Source organism: Sphaerodactylus townsendi, linkage group LG05 (assembly GCF_021028975.2).
Source record: "Sphaerodactylus townsendi isolate TG3544 linkage group LG05, MPM_Stown_v2.3, whole genome shotgun sequence".
NCBI lineage: Eukaryota > Metazoa > Chordata > Lepidosauria > Squamata > Sphaerodactylidae > Sphaerodactylus > Sphaerodactylus townsendi.
In genome coordinates this window covers 14,456,834-14,470,422 of record NC_059429.1, presented here as the reverse complement: position 1 = coordinate 14,470,422, position 13,589 = coordinate 14,456,834, and the positions used below count along the sequence as shown (strand labels likewise).

The 13,589-nt window shown below is 52.1% G+C and overlaps 1 protein-coding gene across 1 annotated transcript in view; it reads left to right on the top strand.

Annotated features, from left to right (window-relative positions):
- Positions 1-7,737, top strand: part of STK11 (serine/threonine kinase 11) — a 90,486-nt gene extending 82,749 nt beyond the window's left edge. Inside the window, exons 9-10 of the mRNA XM_048495996.1 lie at positions 2,618-2,850; positions 7,005-7,737. Of these exons, the coding sequence (XP_048351953.1) occupies positions 2,618-2,826 (209 nt within the window). The 3' untranslated portion in view covers positions 2,827-2,850; positions 7,005-7,737. The remainder of the gene's footprint in view (positions 1-2,617; positions 2,851-7,004) is intronic.
- The last annotated feature ends 5,852 nt before the right edge of the window (positions 7,738-13,589 follow it).

The window sequence follows — 13,589 nt, the reverse complement described above, 5'->3', positions numbered from 1 at the left end:
TTAAGGCTTTCTTTTGCGACGAAGCCGTTTGGGGTTTGACGCTTTCCAGGAAGAGGATAATGATGCTGATCCGCCTCTCGGTCACGTTCTGTTTTCTTCCTACCGTGCTCCCCCACCCGCCCACCCGCCCCCAAGATGGATGGCATGACTGTGGGCCACGAGCAGGGAATTGCCGTGACGCGGGCCTCTGAGCTTGCCAAGCGAGAGGAGCCGTGCGTCCGTTAGCAAAATTAGACATAATCGCCTTTTGCCGCTGCGCCTCTGAGTCATCTAGCTTCGAAAGTCTGGCCTGTTGTGTTTTCTTCTCTGCATGAAAATTACCTCAGCAGAATCTGAAAAGGGGGGGGGGGAGAGACGCCAGCTCGCAGGGGCGATGTGTGCGCACTTTCTCTTTTTGCCATGCTGCTGAGCTAAGCAGCTCCTCTCAGCCTTGAAGGAGGGGCTCTGTTTTTTCTCTGTGTTCCAAAACAGAAGCCACCTTTGGCTACCTATAGAACGAATGTCTCCCTCCCTCCCTCACATATAACCCTCCCTTCCCTCCCTTGCATGCCACCCCTCCTCTCCCTCCCCCTCCGCTAGGGTGGGTGGGCCATGTCCAGATGCTGGGCCCCCTCCCCTCCCTTGCATGCCATACCTCCCTTCCCTCCCCTTCCCTTGCATGGTACCCCTTCCCCTCCCTCCCCCTTCTGTGTAGTACAGGGTAATCCAGGGGTATTCAGTAACAACTGAAATGCAAAGGAAATTAAGAACAAGTACTGAGGAAGAAGAAGAGTTTGGATTTATATCCCCCCTTTCTCTCCTGTAGGAGGCTCAAAGGGGCTTACAATCTCCTCCCCCCCCCTCAGAACAAACACCCTGTGAGGTAGGTGGGACTGAGAGAGCTCCGAGAAGCTGTGACTAGCCCAAGGTCACCCAGCTGGCGTGTGTGAGAGTGTATAGGAATTCCCCAGATAAGCCTCCACAGCTCAGGCGGCAGAGCGGAGAATCAAACCTGGTTCCTCCAGATTAGATACACAAGCTCTTAACCTCCTACGCCACTGCTGCTCCTGCGCCACTGCTGAGAAAGTGAAGAGCAACTGGGGGTTGCATCTTTTTTGGGGGGGGGGGGGCAGAGCGGAATGGGGATTTTTCCAGAATCTTTTTATGTTCTCTATAACAAAGCATTTCCCCCAGAGGAATAGCCATGTTGGTGTCCTGTAGCCCAAACAGGAGTCTGGTGGCCTTCTGGAGCGGCGGTGGCGTAGTGGTTAAGAGCAGGTGTACTCTACTCTGGAGGAACCGGGTTTGATTCCCAGCTCTGCCACCTGAGCTGTGCAGGCTTCTCTGGGGGATTCAGATTAGCCTGTGCACTCCAACACACGCCAGATGGGTGACCTTGGGCTAGTCACAGCTTTTCGGAGCTCTCTCAGCCCCACCTACCTTACAGGGTGTTTGTTCTGAGGGGGGGGGGAGGAGATTGTAAGCCCCTTTGAGCCTCCTACAGGAGAGAAAGGAGGGATATAAATCCAACTACTCTTCTTCTTCTTAAAGGCTAACAGGTTTTGATTCCTGCATGCATCTGATATGTGTATTTTGTATACTTCATTAAAGAACATAACCCAAGAGCCCTGTGGAATCAGGCAAGGGGTCCATCTAGTCCAGCATCGTCTCTCACACAAGGGACTAACCAGTTCCTTTGGACATTCAGCATAGAGGGCAAAGCCTTCCCCTGTTTCTCCTTAACACTGGGATTCAGAGAGTGATTGCATCTGAATGTGGAAGTTCCATTTAGTCGCTGATAGCCCTGTCCTCCATAAATCTGTCTACAGCTTTATGTCTTCTTAAAGGGGACCAGAATGGCCTGCAACGTTCTTCTCCATTTTATCCTCACAGCAATCCTGTGCAGTAGATTGGGCTGAGTGTGGAAGGGGGCTCTGGTCCATGCGAACCTTTGCTAGAATAAAAAAAAACTTGCTAGTCTTTAAGATACCACCATGTTCTGGCTTTGTTCTGTTGTAAGCAGTTGGTGGTTCAATAGCCTGCCAGAGGCAGTTAGAAATCAATTGAAATGCTAGCCACTTCCCCTACAAGAAATTGTGATTTCTCTCTCTCTCTCTCTCTCTCCCCTCCCTCCCTCCCTCCCTCCCTCCCTTCCTTCCTTCCTTCCTTCCTCTTTCACTCTTTCTCTCTCTGTGATGGTTCGATTTATTTTAAAGATTGTGAACCTTTGGATATCCTACCTGTTGTTTATTTCCCTGTGTTTTGATCTCGGGTGTTTTGTCTGAAATAAATTGGCTATTTTTGAGGTCAGAAAGTTTTCCACGACTTAAAGGCTTCATTGGGCTCCCTATTTCAACCATTCAAAACCCACCCACTAAATCTAACATTTCAAAATCACACTGGCATGAAGAAAATTCAGTCTGTGTGATAGGGGTCTCTTGTCCTGGGACGTCTTGAAGATTCTTGGAGAATTCAGAACTGGACTAACCTGTCCATTATGAGAGGCTGGGTTGTCCTAAATCAGTGCGGTGAGTTGTCGTGCCCTGTGCTTCCGAGTGCTTGTCTAGAGGCCGCTCTGTGCATGCTCGAGAGCAGAGGGCTCTTTCTGCACTGTTTCCCTTTCCGTTTTGCCTTCCAGGACAGGTGCCCGAGGAAGACGCCAGGCAAAACGGGCAGAGCCGCAGCAGGGGGCTGCCCAAGCCGGTGTGCATGAACGGAACAGAGCCTGGGCAGCTGAGCGGCAAAACGAAAGGCGAGAGGCGGGCCAGTGCCTCCTCCAACCCCTCCCGCAAAGCTGCCTCCACCAGCAGCAAGATCCGCAAACTTTCGACCTGCAAACAGCAGTGACTCAGGGGTACTCACCCACCACAGGTGCGTCTGCCCACTTCTACTCTGTTTCTCTCCTTCAGTGTTTGGGGGAGTGGAGGAAAAAGTCGTGGGGCTGGAGAGGAGCATCATGGGAACAAGGGGAGGTGGATTCTGGGCTGATTAGCTGACAAGATCGGGCTACCCTGGGTTAGAACGTTTGGCCCAAAGGAAGTTCCTGGGTTGGAATCAGTGGTGGGATCCAAAAATTTTAGTAACAGGTTCCCATGGTGGTGGGATTCAAACTGTGGCGTAGCGCCAGTGGGGCTGGGCAGGGCACTATGGGGGCGTGGCCGGGCATTCCTGGGCAGGAATGCCTGCGCCTGCATGCATTCGTTTTCCGCCCAAGGACCGGCGCAGCGGCTGCATCCTTGCCACAGCCGCTGCGCCGGTCCTTGGGCGGGAAACGAATGCACGCAGGCGCAGGCTGCCACGCACGCCGGTGCAACTCCTGCTAGACTGCTTCAAGTTCTGTACGCTACTGCTGAGAGGAGGGGCGTAACTAAGGCAAAAATCACGTGGCAAAATCACCAATTAGTAACCCCCTCTCAGCACACACAAATAATCAGTAACCTACTCTCGGGAACCTGTGAGAACCTGCTGGATCCCACCTCTGATTGGAATCCTCTCTGAAAGTAAATAAAAAGGAAAGCTCCCAGTCTCTCCATGTTGTTGCAGGGGGGTGGGGGGCATGGGGGTGTATTACCCAATATAATTTTTTTAAAAAATGCGTGGGCTGTGAATCCTTTGGGGGAGAACAGCTGTATCTCTGAGCTTTTTTGGGACGTGCGAAGGGAGGGAAGGCAGCTGCTGCTAACAATGATAAATCAAGGGAGGTGAGGGGGAGGGGGCTGTGGATGGCCTCCGTGTGCACATGGCCTGCCCCTCAGCTGGCTGACATGAGCCACTTCCTCTTTTCCACCCACTCCTGCAGTTGCTCGCTCTTTGTCATCCTCCCCCCCCCCACACACACACACTCTTGCTTTAGTACCTAAATCTCCTCCTGATTCATAAACTCATCCCCCAAATTATTCACTGCCTCCTGTGATCTCCCAGCCCCCGCCCCCTCGCTACTTCGTCACATTCATGACGCTGGGTGTCTTTCTTTCATCTCCCTTCTTTTTATCTGCTCGGCTTGCAAACAGGCTCCCCCCCTCCCCCCTCCCCGCGTCTGCCCCACCCTACCCAGTCTCCAGCAGACAGGCTGAAGTTCCCCAGGCGCCTGGGCATCTTTCCAAAGAAGAGCCCTTTCAGGGGGGGGGGGGGGGGGGGTTGGGGGCTTCTGAAAACCACAATGTCCAACCCGCCCCCCCCCATGGCTGCTGGGCAGGCAGCCCTCCCCTCCTCTTTTCTGCCCACTCTGGCGCAACTGCATGTCACGGATCGATTTACTGTGGAGGAGGAGACCCCTTTTTTTCTGCCTTGTAACCCCCCCCCCCACCCTGGCAAGACCCACATGGGGTGTCCCTGGCAGCCATTGTCATCGAGTAGGGCTTTGAATCAGGCCTTCCTTGACGCGAATTGGGTTTTTTTTCAAGACCAAGGCTCTCTCCTAGCCTTCTAATCCAGTGATGGCGAACCTTTTTGAGACCGAGTGCCCAAACTGCAACCCAAACCCCACTTATTTATCGCAAAGTGCCAACCCGGCAATTTAACCTGAATGCTGAGGTTTTAGTTTAGAAAAAACCGGTTGGCTCCGTCTTCCTTCCCCCCCCCCCACCCGCTCGAGAAGGGGCCAGCCTCCTGTAGCCTCCAGCAAGTCCTGCGCGCACCTCTCTGTGCCTCTCTAGCATCTCTGCCTCCTCTGCACACACACCCCTCGGGCAGCAGCCACCCGGAGCACAAGCGCCAGGCCTGCCAGCCAAGTCCTCCCTACTCACCGTGGTGCATGCACATCATGCTCAGTGGGCTAGGCCAGCCTAGATGTGTGTGTGTGGGGGGAGTGATTTTCCGCCCCCCACATGACGAACTGTGTGTGTGCGTGCCCACAGAGAGGGCTCCGAGTGCCACCTCTGGCACCCGTGCCGTAGGTTCGCCATCACTGTTCTAATCCAAGCGGAGCTTTGCAGAGGCGGGGAGTGCCGCTGGACCTCAGTCCTCTGGGTCGCGTTACCCAAGTTGGCTCCTCCCGGGCTCCGTCTGCTTCGTGCATCACCAAAAATTGCTCTGCAGCTCCCTTAATCGAAGGGCTTCCCTTGCTTCTCTCTGCCCGACAAGGGGCCTTTTTTGCATTTCTGATTAGAGTCTGGTTGTTACATTCTCCGAGGGAGCGTGGCTGGATTTGTTTAACTCTTGCATCTGTGTCCTGGCAGCCCTGGGTGTATCTGCTACACCTCCTGCGCTCAGCCCCAAGATTTTGCAGGTTGCAGGCAAGGGGCCAATTCTAACTCTCCCTGAGCACTGTGTTGCCCCCCACTCCCATTCCCCTGACTCGGGTGGTCCACGCTTGTCTGATCTTGCCAGACCTCAGAAGCTAAGCAAGGTTGTCCCTGGTTAATGCTTGGATGGGAGACAGCTAAGGGTCAACATGCTTTTGCAGGCAGTGGCAAACCATCTTTCAACACCTCTTGCCTTGTGGGGGGAAACTATGGGGTCCCCATTAGTCACCTGTGTTGTGATGGCATTTTTCACCTCTGCCATATCTTTCCCTTTTTTTTAATTGAACCTCCAGCTGGGTTTAAAACCCTGGGGAGACTCAGAAGCCTTCTATCTGCAGCAGTGGCGTAGTGGCTAAGAGCAGTGGCTAAGAGCAGGTGCACTCTGATCTGGAGGAACCGGGTTTGATTCCCCGCTCTGCCGTCTGAGCTGTGGAGGCTTATCTGGGGAATTCAGATTAGCCTGTACGCTCCCACACACGCCAGCTGGGTGACCTTGGGCTAGTCACCGCTCTACGGAGTTCTCTCAGCCCCACCTACCTCACAGGGTGTTTGTTGTGAGGGGGGAAGGGCAAGGAGATTGTCAGCCCCTTTGAGTCTCCTGCAGGAGAGAAAGGGGGGGATATAAATCCAAACTCTTTCTTCTTCTCTTCTTCTTCTTCTTCCTTCTTCTTCTTCTTCTTCTTCTTCTTCTTCTTCTTCTTTCTCTTTCTCTTCTTCTTCTCTTCTTTCTTCTTCTTCTTCTCCTTCTTCTCCTTCTTCTTCTTCCTCTTCTTCTCCTTCTTCTCCTTCTTCTCCTCCTTCTTCTTCTTCTTCTTCTTCTTCTTCTTCTTCTTCTTCTTCTTCTTCTTCTTCTTCTTCTTCTTCTTCTTCTTCTTCTTCTTCTTCTTCTTCTTCTTCTTCTTCTTCTTCTTCTTCGTGACTTGGGAGTTCTTGGAGTAGGGCTTTTTTTAAAATCAATTCTTAGAGTTATGTGTTTGTGATTGCCAAATTCAAACCCTCAAGGGTTGGGGGGGGGGGTTATTCCTCTCTGCCCCCCTTTCCTTTCTCCTTATTAGACAGACATTTGAGCTGTCTTTGCAAGTCATCGTTCTGTGGTCTTCAGCCCTCTCTGAAGATAGGGGTATCTTACAGGGTTGTCGTGGAGATTTCAGTGCAAGACTTTGGACCCTCGAAACACGCCACAATCAGGCCCTGATGGGAGATTTTGATAGGTTTTTGTCACTGCTGTCAAGTTTCCCAGTGACTGGAAAGCCGAGCTTTCCGAGAGCCCAAATCCTGTGCTCGGGCACGTGGAATTTGGAATCTTCCCGCTAGTGCAATTGGCCGTGCTGGCGGGGCTGATGGGAATTGTAGTCCATGAACCTCTGGAGAGCCGCAGGTTTTCAGACCCCTGTGCTAGCGTCTGCTTGATTAACCTGTCTATAATTTCCTTGCCCCAAATTTATTCTTCCTGAGTTGCTCCTTTGGACATCTGGCCTTGCCACCTACATGTGTCACTGGAGCCCAGTGGCGTAGCACCAAGGGGACGGGAGGATGCGTGCTGGTCCAGGGGCGTGGCAGGGGTACACAGGTGCCCTGGGCGCAGTTCCCCCTCACTACAGCTCTGCTGGAGCCTCAGGCTGCTTTCGCACGATCCAGCTGTTGCACGATCCAGATTGCGACCCCTTGGCCGGCAGGGGCAGGGATCTTTGCCTCCACGTGCAGCTGACAGGTTAGCCTACAGTGGTCTCCGTACCAAACCTCTGACTCTAAATGTGGGTATTTCATTCTTCTTGTCCGCAGCTGGCCCCACGCTGTCTGCTCTCCTCAGCTGCCACCGTCCTCGTCTCCATCTCTCTGCCAGTAGGGGATGATCAGTAGAACACGCTTGCAATCAAAAGTTTAAAAGACCCAACCGAGGGAATCCAGATGTCGGCTCCGTCCCCCTTCGCCACCTTCAGCCAATCTTGCGCTCACAGGAGAATTCAATCGTCCTCCTCTCGGGTGGAAGCCCCTCTCCTCCCTGGCACCATTCGGCCAGCCAATACCTGGACTTGTTCTGTGGGGGTGCAGTAGGCAAGGAGGGGTGGGGTTATCCCATGGGCAAGGGTGAAGCTGGGGGGGGGGGGGGCAAGAGCCCTTTATCCCCGCCACATCCCATCTTCCCCCTCCGTGTGTTAGAAGTTTTTTCGCAAGCCATCGCCAAGCACTTTACGTAGTAGACTACTGTTATATATTATATATTATATATTTTTTTTCCTTTCTCTCCCCCCCTCCCTCTTTTGTTGTTGTTTATATTTGCGGTATATTTAGAGATTTCCTTACACATTTGTGATGTGTTTGAAAATTGGGGGGTGGGAGATGAAATTGATAGGTGGGGGTCTCGAGGAATAAAACCGGTATTGAAAATGAACGAACCCGCAGCGCTCCGTTAAAAACAAAATCTGCATGCTGTCCCGAGGGCCGGAGAAAAGGGAAATGGGTGCTCTTTTTTTCTTTTTCTTTTTTTTTTAAAGGAAAATAAACTTAAAATGGACTTGGGCTCATGCCTGGTTTGTGGAGCTGCTCCCCTTTTGTCCAATGTGATTCTTCCCCACTTCTGGGCCCATTTCACAGAGTTTAGGTGACAAGAGTCTTGATTCTACTCAGAAGCGGGAGGAGAAATTAGAACCAGCCAGCGTGGTGTAGCGATTAAGAGCAGGTTGCACTCTAACCTGGAGAACCGGGTTTAATTCCCCACCCTCCCACATGAGCTGCAGACTCCTACATTCGGATTTGTGAACCGGATTTGTTCCCCCACTCCTACATTCCTGCTGGGTGACCCTGGGCTAGTCACAGTTCTCTCAAAACTCGTCCCCACCTATCTTACAAGCAGTGGTAGGAGTCAGATAATTTAACAACCGGTTCCGAAAGGATTCAGTGGCGGGATTACAACCATTCTGTGAACTGTACAAAAAATTAGCTACCGGTTCTACCTAATAGGTGCGAATAGGCTGAATCCCACCACTGTTTACAAGGCGTCTGCAGTGGAGGGAGGAAGGGAAAGGAGTTTGTAAACCGCTTTGAGACTCCTTATAGGACAGAAAGGTGAGTATGAATCCAAACTCTTCTTCATCTTCTTCTTTGCACCTGCCCCTGGTGTACGCTGCAGGCTCTCTTAGATTGCAAAGGCCTTAACAGACCAGGTGCTCGGGAGCAACAGCCGCAGAAGGCCCTTGCTTTCACATCCTGCAGGTGAGCTCCCAAAGGCACCTGGTGGGCCACTGCGAGTAGCAGAGAGCTGGACTAGATGGACTCTGGTCTGATCCAGCTGGCTTGTTCTTATGTTCTTTGTCTCTTGTCCTTCTGTGGGAGGGGTCTGCAACCTGCGGCTCTCCAGATGTTCATGAACTACAATTCCCATCAGCCCCTGCTAGCATGGCCAACCTGTGGGAAGGTGGCAAGTGGCCAGCAATGGTTTAATGTGTAAAATGGCAAATATCCACATAAAGCCACCAACACCCTCTCCTGCTTTTCCACAGAGCCTCATTCCAGTCAGAGTTAGAGTGTAGTTAAGAGTGTTGGACTAGGAACCTCCAGAATCAAATCCTTGTGCACCTGTGGTAGCGTGCTGAATGGCCTATAACACTCTCTCAGCCTATTGTGCACCGTCACCCTCACCCCCAGTTGGAGTCCCCAATCAGAGCAAAAAGTGGGATTTTTAAAAAGGAAATCCTTTCCAATAGTGCTAATTGTTTAGAAAAAGTAGCACTTCAAATAGAGCAAGAAATGCCAGAGGGGTGCAGAACTAAGAAGGGAGGGCGCTGCATGCTCAAAGGCTTTCACGACCAGAATCACTAGGGCAGTGGTGACGAACCTTTGGCACTCCAGATGTTATGGACTACAATTCCCATCAGCCCCTGCCAGCTTGGCCAATTGGCCATGCTGGCAGGGGCTGATGGGAAGTGTAGTCCATAACATCTGGAGTGTCAAAGGTTCGCCACCACGGCACTAGGGTGTTGTGGGTTTTCTGAGTTGTATGGCTGTGTTCCAGCAGCATTCTCCTGAGGTTTCACCTGCACCTGTGGCTGGCATCTTCAGAGGATCTTCTGAAGATCCTTTGAAGATGCCAGCCACAGATGCAGGCGAAACTTCAGGAGCAAATGCTACTAGGACGTGGCCAAACAACCCAGAAAACCCGCAACACCCTGGGGAGGACATGTTTGCTGTTTCTGTCACCAGTACCAGAATTAGGCAGTGACCACAGCTGCAGAATCAAAACTGTTGCGAGGGGAGGCCCTTCGTAAACTTCCCAAATCTGCTGCCAAAAAAGGGAGGCTATGGAGAGCCGAGGTGGTTTTCGGCCATTATCTTTTGGCAGAAGTCGAAGGGATTCTGTGCAGCCGCTTCGGTCAGGAAGGCTGCCTGCGAGGTAGCCTGCAGCTAAGCAAGACAGCGGTGGTTGTGTGCCTTTAAAAAATATCTCCCCGGCTTCCTCCTCCTCCTCCATTGCTGCTTCTTGGGAGCCCTGTGCTCTTTGCAGTCACGGAGCTACAGGTATAAGGCACGGGGGAATGATTCACAGTACACGGAGGCACGGGGGGGAATGATTCATAGTACGAATGTTTTAAATTAGACCAACTAGGCTTTGGTACAGAGCAGTGGTAGAAAGCCAGTTCAGATAAAGGCATGCTCGCTTCTGCCTGGGGATGCCACGCACTTCTTCACTGGAGGGGCTGCAAAGGAAGGCAGAGTGGTCTCTCAGACTAGGTGGTCGGTGATCATGTGTTTCTTCCAAATGTCACCATGGGACTGCTAATTACCCCCATCATCCCCTGACAGGGGCTGATGGGAATTGTAGTCCATGAACATCTGGAGAGCCACAGGTTGCAGACCCCTGGGGTAGACAAAAAAGCCTCTCTTCAGCTTCAGTGGCATTATGTCCCACCCGTTGTAGGTTGGTTTTCTATGGCATGGTCTAGGGCAGCTTAATTGAACCTGCATGGCTGGGGGCATTCTACCACAGCATCTGACAGAGAAACTACAACGGTAGGCCTCTTGCTTTCCAGCTGTCCCTGTGACTTGGTGGGACCGGCCCCCTGCTAGAAAGCAAACATCCCTCTCGAATAAAAGAGGGAGAAGGAAGACCACTCTTGTAATGACAGCAAGAAGACAAGCTTTTTATGGAAGGGACAATAATGCTAGGAAAAAAGGGAAGGCCCAGCGTGGGATGGACGGGGTCAGTCAAAGAAGCTGTGCTCCTCGTTCTGCAAGACCTCAGCGAGGTTGTTAGCCCAGGACATTTTGGAGGGTTTTCATTCACAGCGTTGCCATCAGTTGGGAGCACCTTGACGGCACTCAAGAGGCACAGGCAGTGAAAGCAAACTGCGAAAGGCTTGGAGGCTGAGCTGAGCCTTTTTCCCATGGCCACTCATTCAGAACTCTGCTCACAACCTATTTGTCACACAGTTGCAGGTGTGCTGCTGCTTGTACCCAAAGGAGCAGGGCTACAACACCTTGGCCTTCCACCCCCACAGTGGGAGAAGTGACCTGAAGAAGCATGATGTAGTGGTTAAAAGCAGCTGACTAATCTGGCGAACCGGGTTTGATTCCCCACTCCTCCACATGAGAGGTGTATTCTAATTTGGAGAACCGGGTTTGATTCCTCACTCCACATGAGAGGTGTATTCTAATCTGGAGAACCGGGTTTGATTCCCCACCCCTCCACATGAGTGGTGTATTCTAATCTGGAGAACCGGGTTTGATTCCCCACTCCACATGAGTGGTGTAATCTGGAGAACCAGGTTTGATTCCCCACTCCTCCACATGAGAGGTGTATTCCAATCTGGCGAACCGGGTTTGATTCCCCACCCCTCCACATGAGAGGTGTATTCCAATCTGGCGAACCGGGTTTGATTCCCCACTCCTCCACATGAGAGGTGTATTCTAATCTGGAGAACCGGGTTTGATTCCCCACTCCTCCACATGAGAGGTGTATTCTAATCTGGAGAACCGGGTTTGATTCCCTGCCTCTGCCCATGAAGTCTGCTGGGTGACCTTGGGCCGGTCACAGTTCGCTCCCAACTCTCTCAGTACCACCTACCTCACAAGGTGTCTGTTGGGGGGGGGGGGGGGGTTGCAGAGAAGAACGGAAAGAAGTTTTTAAGCTGTTTTGGACAAAAACAGGAAAAGCAGGGACTAAAAACCAATTCTTCTAAATATGCTCAATTCACGTTGAGAGGCTTAGCTGAAGTATACCTGAGTGCAGCAGACATGTGGGGCTCTTAGGGGAAGAACACATTTGTCCAGTTCAGCTGTTGCTTGCACCCATACTGGAGGGGGGTGTGTGTTAAACCACCATATCCAAGTGTGGAGGGCTACCTTCAGTGTTGCTGCGGTCAGTGCTAGCCAGCGGCCCTTGAGAGCATGTGGAAGAAGACCTCAGACTTGGTGTATCGTTGTGATGTTCATACATTTTACTCCAGCACGCCTCTCAAAGGGTGTCAAAGGCGCACTGACGTTTGGCAACGGGCAGCTAATGATCTTGGCAGCCTTATGCATGCGTTGCGCACGCTCTTTCTCACACATACATGCCCGTAGCCGTAACAGATGTTTAGCTTGTGGGGTACACTGCCAGCACCCCCCCCCCCAACACACACACACGCACCCCATGAAGAACCAGACGTTTCTTAGAGAACATTGGCACATAGTGTTTAATAAAGTCTGTTGTCAAAAATGGGGGGGGGGGGTATTTTCTGCCGTAGTAGAGGGAGAAAAGGGGGCGGCTGTTTCCCTCTTGCCCCACCAACGAAAAGATCGGGGGCTTGGGTGAAGCCCAACCCTTGGGGAATTGGGGTGGAATGTTCTAGACTCCCCCCCCCCAATAAAAAAAGGTCCTCTTTGTTCTCTGCGGACATAAAAACATTCTTCTCCCCCCCCCCCTTTTTTTCTACTAGCACTTTAGAGATAGAATTTTTAAATATAAAAATGGGATGTAGCACTGTAACCCCCCCCCCCCCCATTCACATGCAAATACCAAAGCAGCACATGAGAGAGGCGGAAGTGGAATAGAAAGGAATTGGCATTCTCTGCCCCCCCCCCCGCCCCAATCTTTAATTGATGCTTAGTGGGGAAAGAGCTGCGTGGGACGGCCAGAAAGAGCGGAGCGGCTCTCCCACGGACCTCTGCTTGCATCCAGGATACCCCTTTGTGACTGCCCTTCACCTAAGTTTCGCCTGTCTTAGAATAAATAAATAAATAACAATAAATAAACTTTAACGATGGGCAGTCAGCCACTGGCTTTGCTCAGCTGGGGACCAGGAGGGCTTTCCAGGACGACAGCTAGCAAGCAAGAGAATGCTCCTTAGCTCTAAATGTTGGGGGGGGGGGGGCGGAGAGGGATAGGCTGTGCCCCCCCCCCCCCCCACACACACACACACTGTCTTCATAAACTCAGCCTCTTGGGATATCCTTTTTAGTCCATGAGATCTGACGGGGTAGGGGGGCGTCCCCCTTTCGAATGTTGCAGCTTTTGATCAGTGGGTCTGGAATATGGCGGGGGAGGTCTGGGGGCCCATTGGATCATTGCGTTGCTCCAAATGCAGCGAGGGAGGAGGGCGAAGTACCCCTTTTCCACAGGGCTTCCGTTCAGGGCGCCTCGCATCCAAGACAGACAGGGTGGCTCCCTCCCACTGACCAGGAAAGAGGTACTGAAGTATGACAGCGGCGGAAACTGAGGCATGGCACAGGGAGAGAGGTGTTCTCGCGGGTCGATGAAGCAGGAGAGGAACGGCCAGAGATGCCTCGGCCAACGCAGGGTGCCGAGCCTTTCTTTCGTGGCTTCCCTGTTACCGGCATCCGGTCTTCCCCTTCTGAAAAGCGCACGCGGCAGGTCCACGCTCACCTCCAGAGGAGCAGGAGACAATCCCAGCAGGTGTGTGTCGGCTGCAGTTGGGCCCAATTTTGTGCCAAACAACCGCCTTTTCTAAAACTGGGCTCACTACGGGCTGGGCTGCTTTAGTGGGGTGCTGTGTGGTTTCCGGGCTGTATGGCCGTGTCCTAGCAGCATTCTCTCCTGACGTTTCGCCTGCATCTGTGGCTGGCATCTTCAGAGGATCTGATAGTAGGAATGGAAAGCAAGTGGAGTATATATACTGTGAGGTCAAAAGGTGAGGCCCTCTGAATAGAGTAGCCTGGTATGTGAGTCACAAAGAAGTCTGTAGCCTGGGAGTAACAATGAAGATAGCAAGGTCAATAGGTGAATGCATCTGAATAGAAGTATCCTGGTCTCTTTGTTGCTCCCTTTGGTTGCTATTGTCTATAGTTGTCCCAGGTAAATTTGTGTGGAGCTCGATTAGTCACTGGTCTTGATTCTAGAGTTTTTCAACACTGGCAAGCCAAATCTCCCTG